Raw genomic sequence first — 11,755 nt, forward strand, 5'->3', positions numbered from 1 at the left:
CCTATTTGCAAGGGGAAATCACTCTATTATCTCATGGATGTCCAGCATGGGATTCACTCGTCAACATCGAAACCGTTCAAGCATTATCTCATGCAACTGATGTCTGTCTTCATATATAAAAGGTAACCAATAACGATGTTCATGAAATGTATTTGTAAAATATATTCAAACCGTTTCTTTCGTAATCAGGTTGACTACATGAGTAGCCACTAGTTAATGAAACAAGACTATGAATCCTCCACCCGGATAATCCTTGAGAAGCATTTTAGAAGTTGTAGAGATGGAGGAAAACCAAGTTCTATGGATAGTCAACTTCTTTATTGCAATGAGTGCGACGTTTCGGCGTAGATACTAACACCGTTATCAAGCAAGTGATACAACAATTTGAAACAGGGAGAATAGGATGAGAAAGCCACAATAACTCGGTGCGCCTAGTGGCTGCAAGAGTTGTATACTCCCCAGGGAGTTGAGATTGATAATGCGATGTGCCGTTGAGATTGACATCCAATGATCGAGGGAAAAAATACCAGCGCCTTGAGCATGCACTGGTGCGCTATATAAATATCCTATAATAATATAATAAAAATATATTCATTGCTGCATAGTGAGTATATACAATATTGACATGGTTGGTGTACATTAGTTCAGCCAGCTAAACGTCTTAGCTGGCTGAACTAGGTGTACATTGGATATCTAATTAGTCATTTGAGCAGAGTAGGTTGATGTACAGAGTGATTGGTTGTGATTAGAGTTGAGTTTATACAATTGATGAGTTTTATGTATAATGAGATGATGATAAGTAAGGCTGAAGGGGTCGTTGTCGGCACAGGTACTACAGATAAGTACCCCAGGTACGTTTCTGTATACAGATATGTACCCTAAACAAAGTCAAAAACGTACCCGGTACCCTAAAAGGCGGACGAGTCCATATTCCGCAATCCTAAACCGAAACCGCATGTAGTTGTTCCCGTTCAACTGATTTTCGCGAGTGGTATCCATATGCATCGCGAAATAGCCGTTACTGTGTATTCTCATTACTTACATAAAGCAATCAAATGTATCTAATACAACAGCATGACAGTTCTGATCAAGAATATGACACAATGGGAATGGAATCGTCTTAGGGTACGTTTCTGTATTCTCATTATGGCCAGGGTACATATCTGTAGTACCCGTGCCAACAACGACACCCTTCAGCATAAGTAAGTAGGTTGAAGTATACAGTAGTTGTGATTGTGTCGAAGCCAAATGGACAAGGGAGGTATGGTACTGGCGGTCGTTTTGATTAGGTCGGATGTAATGTAATGTTTTTATCGGAAAATTTGGCAGATGTATACATATTATAGCTAAAACGGCATGAAATAGTACATGTGGCATTTGCCGTTGTATCTTGTTATTTCTACTTTACAGGTGACAGCCTCCCTTCCATGATGAAGTTTGACTGGGGTCCGTCTTTGTTCCGACGTCTAAATGGTGTTTTCTGTATCTACAAGCCGACGGGTCCTCCAGTGCATAAGGTCCTCGAGATCATACGAGGCAATCTCACCAGAGGTAATCACTGGCTTTGACATTCATCAGGTTATAATTCCAAATGGAAGGTTCGAAATCATTATGTCGTTATATAAAGTTGCAGTGTTTGAAGACTGTCTCATAAAACTGAGAGGTGAACACCTTTCTTTCACACATTCATTGGTTCATTAGAATTTGGACATATGATGAAGTTAAATATACTGTCATATTTTGTCTGAACGCTTGCCAGTCAATAAATCCCCTTGCTGAGTGGGAATGTTCACCCATCAGACCCGTCCAGTTGTTTTGAGCAGACTGATTCTGTTTCCAGACATCAATGCTCTGCCGTGTTACAAGTACGAGCGGAGGATGCAGCGAGCGGAGGCCAACACAGAAGAGAAGCTGCCGTCCCTGTCATCACTCCCAGTAGATGCAGAAAACCAGGCTCAGCACAGGCTCAGTATGTGGCGTTGCTTTTATTTGTTTGTCCAGACAATCAAGAGATTTACAAATTACATCATGAGCATTTGTGTATGCAGTTATACGATGACAGGAAAGGGCCAACACCCTTTCACTGAAAGCTATCTACATCTGAGTATTTATATGAAGATGGCTATCAGTGCATTTGTGTATAGCTAAACTACATGGGATCATGATAACAAGAAATTTGTGGGGCCAATATTGGACCGCTCAACATGAAAGCTATCAGTTCTAGTGGGTGTGTCTGAGTCATTCGACATTTGGACTTATTTCCACACAAGGTCCCTTTAGTGGTGTGTTGCCTTGCTTTGCTAACCATAACAATTGCACTATTGTTGTTGGTCCAAAACCGAACACTGAAAACCAGTTCTAACCTTGATTGTCATCAGGGGTGATGACAATAAGTCATTAAACAAGGTCCCTAGTGTAGCTTGTGAAACAGTGACATTGTCATCAGGGTGGAAAAACTTTCACTTGCCCTGATAATTTTTCCACTATACGGACGTTTTTGTTGAATTTTTAAATAAACAACATAATTCACATTGAAAAGTCAACTAGACACCGGTACAGTGTGATATACAAATTAGCTTGCCTGACAGTAAAAAACACTGGACTCGGACGTCAGGCAATGGGTTATTTCCACCCATAGTCATGGGTGTGCAATTTTCCAGAAATGTGTGTGATAGTAATTACTGCTAACACCACATTAGAAGTTATTAGCATCTGTGTTTGAGCATAAGTCTGTGACAGTGGGGTAGCCTCCTGTTTAAAGCATTCATTTGTCACACCTAAGAGTGAGTTAGTTGAGTTTTATGCCGCACTCAGCAATATTCCAGCTATAAGGCGACTCACACCTAAGACCTGGCCTCAATACCTGATGTAGGTAAAATATGTGAAGCCCAATTCTGATGTCCCCCATCATGTTGTTGCTGGACTGTTTCTAAAAGCAGCATTAAAGTAAAACCATACTCACCCTGTGTTTTCAGTTTTTGATTGTTCAGTAAGAAGGCCAACTTATGGCATTTTGCAGGTTCATAATGAAGAACTTTTGATAAAATTGATCACAGTTAATGAAAGTGTTCATTTAGTTAACTTTATTAAGTTTTATTTAACTTATGTAAATATTCAAGATAACGTGAGAGACTTTCTTAAAGATGTTTTCTGCTTTTGTAGCAGTGAGCATACTTTTGACAAAGCTGTTTTTCTGAAGAGATTTTTAGGGCTGAAGATGTATACTGCGGTGTATTCATACCACAGTATTTTGTTTTCGGTTTGGTACACCGAAGTTCACTTTAAGAAAATACGGTACGTTCGGTTTGCGTACAAATTATATTTATCACCTTATGCACATTACTTTCGGAATGTCATCACAAATTTTCCATGTAATTTAATTCTAGATGACATCTTCATGTAGCTACCGTTTCTGACATTTCTGTGCCAAAGTGCTGTTGTCAACAACTCATGCTGATTTGATTGGATGAACAAGTTCGTGTAAAAGCACATTGGTTTGGGTCCCAATGCGAAGAAGATTTCTTCTCGGAACTTTAACTTTTATTGTTAATGAACTGAACAAAAAGGTACCAAACCGAGAGCCGTGTACTGCAATAAGTACTGAACTGTGGCATGGGCGTACCGTTGCACCTCTAGAGATTTGTGAGCTGTAAGACTAACAGGAAAAATATGGAGCTTTTTCTGAGCAAGCTTTTTGTTATTTTGTCCATACACCCAAATTAGACATTTGATTTTGTGTTAGTTTCTATTTGCCCATATTTCATCTTTCACCTAGTTCCCCACTGTACACATGTTGATGACTTCTCTGAGGAAGTGTCGCTTCTGTTTCTCCAGCCCTGGGGCCTAGATACGTCCCCGAGGACTTCATACTGGAACCTCTCCATGGCCTCTCTCGACATGCTGCAGGTGTTTTAGGTAGGTTTACCGTAGTGATGATGTCACAGATGATGTCATTGATTATGTCACAGGTGTTAATTATGATGTCATTGGTTTTGTCACTGGTGATGTCATTGGTTATGTCACTGATGATGTCATTGGTTATGTCACTGGTGATGTCACAGATGATGTCATCGGTGATGTCACTGACGATGTCAATAGTTGGTGTTACTGTTAGTCAAGAAAATAGTCCTTCAAATGTGCTTGGTGTCTTTCCTTGCAATGTTTTTATAGGAGTTTACCCTAGTCAGATACTAGTGTAGCTACTGTTATCTTGTAGACTTGTAATAATCTCCATACTTCAACTGGACCTGACATGTCTCCACAGTCTGTTTTAATAAACTTTTAGAAAACCAATAACATGATGGTAATCGATAAGTTGTTGATGCAGCAAGACTTGCAATTATTGATCGCCAGTCTTTTTATTCATATGGAGTTTTCAGTAGAGAATCTACAATCTTGCTGCTTGTTGGATAGATGGGTGTGTAATTCCCTTTAACATCTGAATCAGGGCTCCAGATAACTTTTGGGGGTGTGAGTGTACTTACACATCATATTGCAAGTGGAGGTGTACTGAGAATTTTGAAGGAGTACTGACATGTTTTTGAGTGAGCGAGTTGGTGATGTGGTTTGTCTGGACTATTCATCGATCACTATTTCCAACCATGTATTTGTATTTGAAGTCACGTGAGAAATAACTGAGCAACGGTGTGATACGCGAAATGTCAGGTCCGACTGGATATAAATAGCAACAGTGTAGTTTTTAGCCAATCGAAAATAGTGACACATATCATTGCATGGCAACGCAAGTGATTCCTACTGTCGGGGTTTCTTCATGTGTCAAATCGTGTTTCTCAAAAGAAACTTGACAAATATTTATCCGAAATATATTTCCATTTGCACGATACGCACGGAAATTAAATGTTAGACGTACAAAGGTATTTATGTGCGTACACGATACGCTTGAAATCTTATATTATGTCGTACTTAATTGATTTTGAGGCGTACATTACGCCTGTACGCCCCTTATCTGTAGCCCTGTGAATATGAACTGTTTTATTGTGGGATATTTCAGTGATTGGTCTTGGACGAGGCTGTGAATATCTGGAACACATCGCCCTTGCGAGGTACCTCAGAGTAAGTTCACATGGTTGTACCCCATCATATGGGAATTCTCTAGTGCTAGAGTACTGTCTAATACATCTGTTATCATGGTTAAACATGCTGACTCAGCTCCCCGAAAAGTAGATCGTGATGACAGCCATATTTTATTGATCACTCAAACTATCGTAAGATGACTGAACAAAACTTTGTGTCTGGTGTATCAGGCACTAAGATACTTACAAATACGGTTTGGGCAGAATCATAACAATATTTGGATGTTAACATGTGTCAGAAATTTTATTCAAAAGTAACCAATCATTTCTGGTGATTTGGTGCAGTCATCACATATGCAAGCAATTAATAATCGAATAATAATCACTTCTTTGAAGCCACAGTCATAGGTTTCTGGCTTGCCCAAGTAACACAACTCTTCACAACATATCTTTATTTCTTGGATTAACTTGCCATCAATGCTTCCACATAAGATGGGGTTGACACATGTCATCGGTTCCCAATTGCGTAGTTTGATGCTCATGATGTTGATCACTGCATTGTCTGACTCAATTATTTACAGACCGCCGCCATACAGCTGGAATATTGCTGAGTGTGACGTAAAACTAAACTCACTCACTCCACATAAGATGGGGGTGGTAGGGAAGTCTAATGGTTAAAGCGTTCGCTTGTCACCCTCAGGACTCTGTGTGAAGCCCATTTCTGGTGTCCCCCGCCGCTAAAAGGGGCGTAAAACTATACTCACTCCCACATAATATATGATAAAGAAACACAGATCAATACTGTTAGATACTTTGCAATAACATAGCTACAACTATACACGCTCCCTTTGCTTTGATTTACCTCTCCAATACAAATGCCTTGTGATCCATTGCTCCTGTGTCCTTGCCCAAGGGCAGGTAACTCTCAAGACCAAATAGATGACTACTGTATCCATGTTTGTTTACCTTGTTTGTTTCCAGGTGTACCATGTGAGGGGGAGGTTTGGCTGGGCCACAGAAAATTACAGCCCTAAGGGGAAAGTCCTTGAGAGAACTTCTTTCCGTAAGTTACAAGGGCAGATAACTCTTATCTCTATAGCCTTCACATTTGTCGTAGATGGTGTGGAAAATGGGAAATATAGATCTTAGGCATCTAGGAGTCCACTGAGGTGTCACAATCTATGACCCGGGTGACTAAATGTGTTTCGGGTCATGGCTGTGTGAGGGCAGTGGGGTAGCCTATTGGTTAAGGTGTTCGCTCGTCACGCCAAAGACCCTGGTTCGATGCCCCACATAGGCACAATGTGTGAAGCCCATTTCTGGTGCCCCCCACCGTGACATTGCTGGAATATTGCTAAAAGCGGCATAAAACTACACTCACTCACTCGCTTGCCTGCTCACTCACTCACTCATTCATAGCTGTGTGTAACCACAGGACATGTTGTGTTGGATGCAAATGTCTGAACCCCTGATTCGGATCTGGATTCGGAGATAGTTCAAGTCTGTAGATTCTTATTTGATCCTTTTCATTTGACTGTAATAGTAATCAATAGGGGTGGGTATTGCAGAGAATTTTCATATTGCGATATATTGCGATGCGAAAGCATGTATTGCGATATGTATTGCAATATATTGCATGAAGTATTTTTAAACAAAAAAGCTACTTATAATCGAGTTAATGCTTGATTTATAGAGCAAAAACACAGCAAAATCACTATGCTTGATTAAGCTTTAATAACAACTTTTCATCATGATAAAATAGAAATGTGAATAATGTTTGGCACAAATGAAACAAGGAAATATCCGAAGATTTCTGAGTGTTACGAAGTTTTCCGAATGCAAGTCAAAATACCGGTTTTTGATCAGCGTATCGCAATACGTATCGTTTTCATGTCTGAACCGGTAAATACCGGTAAACCGGTTATATTGCCGCAGCCCTAGTAATAAAGTGTCTATTCATTGATTGTCTCAGACAACATCACCAAGCCGAAGTTGGACAAAGTGTGTGCTGCAGCCCAGGCTAACCATACCAAGTATATGTTTGAGTAAGTACAACAGTGTTGCCATGACTACCAGCCTGCTCCTGTCAGTCCTGTCTGATCATGTGACGCAAACTGTCATCGTCTTTGAGGCTGTGGGAAGATAGCTGGCAGGTGTAAATCTGTCAGTGTGAATCAGCATAATTGATCTTCAGTAACCCATGCTTGTCGTAGGAGGCGTTGACTAACGGGAATGGGTGGTCGGTCTCTCTGCCTTGGTTGACACATGGCATTGTATCCCATTTGCGCAGATCGATGGTTATGTTTTTGATCACTGGATTGTCTGGTCCTTGATCATTTACAGACCGCCACCATATAGCTGGAATATTGCTGAGTGTTGGATTAAACAACAGACATATATACATAACATCCATTTGTCTCATTTAATTGGATTCAGGAGATAAATCTCTGTGTTTTCAATGTTATGGTTTTGAGCAGAAATTTGACACCAGTAATCATGATGATTTCAATTTCTGAACAGATACACTTTTAATCAAATTATTAAAAGCTTGTCTGTGTTTGAATATAAAGAGGGTGGTTCATGGGGTCTAATTTTTCCTCCTTCAATATTTGTAGTTTTTTGTATACATTTCTCTTTGAAATATACATTGTATTGGATTTTTCATACGGGAAAGAATTTTGTATCATTATTGTTTTAATTACCATGGTAACCTGAGGTCTAACATGGCTGTCATTGTTTATCAGCTATGCTGGTGTTCGGCCAGACAGTCAGGAAGCCTACATGCTTGCTGCCTCTGGACTGGTGCGTCCGGAGAATGGGAAGACGCCCCCCATTCTATATGGTGTGAAGTGTATCGAGTTCAACCCTCCGGACTTCACACTGGGTAAGGAAAGAACGTAGTATTTGTTCGTCAATGTTTGTAGTGTGTGAGACTTTCTACTTGAAACATATGACTTTGGTGTTGAGTGTGGTTGTCTGGCTGCAGGCAGATAAGTTCTGAACAATACGGAAGGATTTTGTTGTGTCACTCTCATTGAATGTACTGCTGATTACTGGTGGGAGATTGGATAATGTACATTAGTTGTTTCTGTTTGTCAAACTTCCATCAGATCACCCCGGAGTGATACTTCAGGCCCCGATTTCTCGAAACAAACTTAAGTCTGAGTTTTGACTTAAGTTAGAGTTTTTACTCAAATTTGAGAAAATGCATTTCCCAGATTGAACTAAAATCGATATCAAACTGAAACATAGTAGACAATTTGAGTTTGGAGGATAGATTACTTACGTTGTATGGGCTTTTCTATTTTAAAAATGCAGTTGAGTTAAAAATTCAGATGTTTCAAATTGTCAAACTCAGTTTGAAATTTGAGTAAAAACTTAAGTTTGTTTCGAGAAATCGGGGCCAGGTGAGTTGTATCATGTCCCCCTGGGCTTTTGAGTGAAATACTTGAGGTGAGATGAGCCAAATTCCCCAACCTCGACATATTTCACCTGAAGTAATTTGCTCTAGATGCCATTTGGGGAATTTTACACATCTCACCTGAGATCCCCATTGGGACCTGGAGGAAATTACTTCAGGTGAGATGTGTCAGATCCCCAAACTCCATTTTGGTCTGGAGCAAATTACTTCAGGTGAGATGTGTCAGATCCCAAAACCCCATTGGGATCTGGAGCAAATTACTTCAGGTGAAATATGTCAAATACGTATACACCATTTGGATTCTGTGTGAATGACTTGACCAAGTGTGCCACAAATACCTCTACCCTAGGTTGCCTTGCCTGATTTGTTGTAAGAGCTGATTAAAGTTCAGGATTTGTTGCTTCGGGACGCATCTGAATGCATGGGACCGACATGGCATCGATCTTCTGGTCCTGATCACTGATGGTTAAAACATTCACTCACCTACAATCTCTCTTTGTTGTGAGAGGGTATAATCAGTAATTTGTTTGCTGCTTGTACAATCGACCATTGATCTCATTAGACGTTCCTGTATCACCTTCAGTCAGGCTAGATGAGAGCAGTCACTGTATTATGTCTCCTATTCATTTGATCAGTTGTATTTTGATGATTATTTTATAAATTACCTTTCTCTCCCAATGTTACTGTTTCAGAGATCCATGCAATCAATGAGAAATGCACATATTTGATGAACTTGATCGGCGACATTGGGTTGAGCCTCAAATCGACGGCAGTATGCACGCACATCCGGCGTGTCCGCTACGGCCATTTTGAGTTGCAGCATGCACTGCTACGGAAGCAGTGGACAGCCGAACACATCCTTGACAACCTCAGATCCTGCAGGAGTCTATTGTCAGTTGATAAGTTAGCCACAAGTGAGACTGTCCACCATCTTGATCAAGATGGCCGACGCCACAGGCAGTTAGGAAGTGGAAGAGAGGGACTCCCAAGGGACACACTGAAGGGAGGGAACAGAAAAATGTTGTCTAGTTGAGTTACGTGTGCGTGATGTTGACTTGTGTGTGAAAGTTGTTAAAATCAAAGGGAGGTAATCATGATCAATCTAATTTTCTGAGACCACATCAGGAAAACTGAAGGATCATCAATTGCATGTTGTGTGCTGCCTTCCTTGATTCAGGAAGATGATGACAGATCAGTCATAACTACTTGTGTCATTCCGGCAAGCTGGATGGCGACTACCCCTCAAGTGGCCATGTTCACCACTGGGCCTTGTATAAAGGCAAACAGGCACAGAGATTAAAATAGTCTAGGACTATTTCCAAGGAAAGATAACTCTGAATTTCCAAACATGGCTACTTCTAGGAAACAACAATTTAGCGCCTGTTAATGTATTACCAAGTCACTTTAAGTGTGTAACAAGTAACAAAATAATTTTATGATCACAGAAATAATAATGAAAACTGTTGATCGCAAAGAAACTATTTGACCTAATTTCACATTTTACTACACACGATTTGATTGGTTTACCACGAATTTTGGCAATAATACAGGTACGAGTCTTCTTGTAGGTCACGGAAAGGGGGTGTAGTTACGAATCGATGACATATATGTTATTCTTATCCAACTCAGCTGCTCACTCCCGGACAGTTGATAAGTGACTTGACTGTGCTCTGTCGTCCTACCCAGAAGACATGGGTCACTGCTGATGATATCAACCACTAGCACAACACTGAGAAGCAAAACTATGTGTGTTTCAAGATTTGCAGGCAAATGGAAACACTGTGTGTTTTTGAGTATTGAAAGTTATGGAAGGAATTTGTAGGCTTTGAAATAAATGTTAGCTAAATGTGTGTGAGGTATTGTCTTCAATCAATTGCATGATTGAGTTTAGTTTTCACTCAGCAATATTCCAGCTATATGGCGGCAGTCTGGACCATGACTTGTGTCAACCAAGTCAGAGAGAATGACCAATCCGGTTAGTCGCCTCTTATGTGTGGGTTACTTAAGATCAATTTTAACCTGGATCTTCACAGGTCCAATCGTTTGCCAGATCTTGACCAAGACATTGGCACAGGTGAGTGAGTGAGTTTTTTTGGTTTAACACCTGCAGTGAGAGGAAAGCCCCGGAGTGATCCAGATGTAAGAGGTTTACCACTTTGATGAAACACAGAAGCACACATATGGTGCTAACAGACCTAAACACTTCACCACAGCAAATGGGATTCGAACCTCTGATAAGGCATCCATTCAAACTTTACCCAGCTGGCAGAGACTGAATGGTATTTATGCACTAGGTCTAAGTTCTGGGTCTGGAGAAAACAGTGACTGCCGCAAAGTATCCTCAAACTTGCTGTCCAATGATAAAGGCTGTCAGTTCTCAAGTCACAGACTATGATACAAGTACTTCTATGAGGGGCGGTGGGGTAGCCTAGTGGGTAAAGCGCTCGTCATGCCGAAGACCCGGGTTCGATTCCCCACATGGGTCCAATGTGTGAAGCCCATTTCTTGTGTCCCCCACCGTGATTTTGCTGGAATATTGCTAAAAGCGGCGAGTAAAACTAAACTCACTCACTCACTTCTATGAGGGTGGGGTAACCTAGTGTATAAAGCATTGCTGAATGCCTGGATACAGTTCCCCACTTGGATACAATGTGTGGAGCTCATTTCTGGTGTCATTTCATCAGCTTCTGTCAACTTGGACAACTGTTACACCAATATTACATGTCTTCAATTGAGTGAGTGAGTTTAGTTTTACGTTGCACTCGGCAATATCCCAGCAATAAGGCAGCGGTATGTAAATAATCGAGTCTGAACCAGACAATCCAGTGATCAACAGCATGAGCATCGATCTACGCTAATGGGATACGATGACATGTGTCAACCAAGTCAGCGAGCCTGACCATCCAATCCCGTCAGTCGCCTCTGACGACAAGCATGGGTTGCTGAAGACCAAATTCTAACCCGGGTATTTCGGTTACAGAATTCCAGGAATGATCCACGTCGACATGGCTATCCAATCCCCAAAAGGGAAAACATGCTCATATTCATGTCATCTTGATGTTTGGCTGTCTGACCATTTCTATCATTAGGTTTTACAATGAATAAAAAGACCTGAGTTGACAATGAAATAGGATCAGTGGTAGAAATCAAATACATTGTCCATCAAATGCATATATTATGGTATTTTTCACTTTCTGTTTTCACGCACTTCAAAGAAGGGGGAGAAAAGACTTCTCAAGAAGTAGTATTATTATCCGTAAATTAATTGAGAAAACCTCTTTGACACAAGTTGTCCATCAGC

The 11,755-nt window shown here is 40.7% G+C and overlaps 1 protein-coding gene across 1 annotated transcript; it reads left to right on the plus strand.

Annotated features, from left to right (window-relative positions):
* The first annotated feature begins 10 nt into the window (after positions 1 to 10).
* LOC124271070 (mitochondrial mRNA pseudouridine synthase Trub2-like) lies at positions 11 to 10,304 on the plus strand. The gene is made up of 9 exons (XM_046706140.1): positions 11 to 122; positions 1,411 to 1,551; positions 1,841 to 1,969; positions 3,835 to 3,915; positions 5,012 to 5,073; positions 6,015 to 6,096; positions 7,006 to 7,078; positions 7,778 to 7,917; positions 9,147 to 10,304. Exons 2-9 carry the CDS (start codon positions 1,428 to 1,430, stop codon positions 9,485 to 9,487), a joined length of 1,032 nt encoding a protein of 343 aa, XP_046562096.1. The 5' UTR covers positions 11 to 122; positions 1,411 to 1,427; the 3' UTR covers positions 9,488 to 10,304.
* The last annotated feature ends 1,451 nt before the right edge of the window (positions 10,305 to 11,755 follow it).

The sequence above is a fragment of the Haliotis rubra genome, unplaced genomic scaffold, assembly GCF_003918875.1.
Source record: "Haliotis rubra isolate DU_JTF1 unplaced genomic scaffold, ASM391887v1 Scf157, whole genome shotgun sequence".
NCBI classification, from domain to species: Eukaryota; Metazoa; Mollusca; class Gastropoda; order Lepetellida; family Haliotidae; genus Haliotis; species Haliotis rubra.

Excerpts from the sequence above, each read along its gene's own strand:
- LOC124271070 (XM_046706140.1), top strand. The coding sequence starts at position 1,428 with ATGATGAAGTTTGACTGGGGTCCGTCTTTGTTCCGACGTCTAAATGGT. Across the intron at positions 1,970-3,834 it reads CCAGGCTCAGCACAGGCTCA|CCCTGGGGCCTAGATACGTC; the intron begins GTATGTGGCGTT and ends CTGTTTCTCCAG. Across the intron at positions 5,074-6,014 it reads CCCTTGCGAGGTACCTCAGA|GTGTACCATGTGAGGGGGAG; the intron begins GTAAGTTCACAT and ends GTTTGTTTCCAG.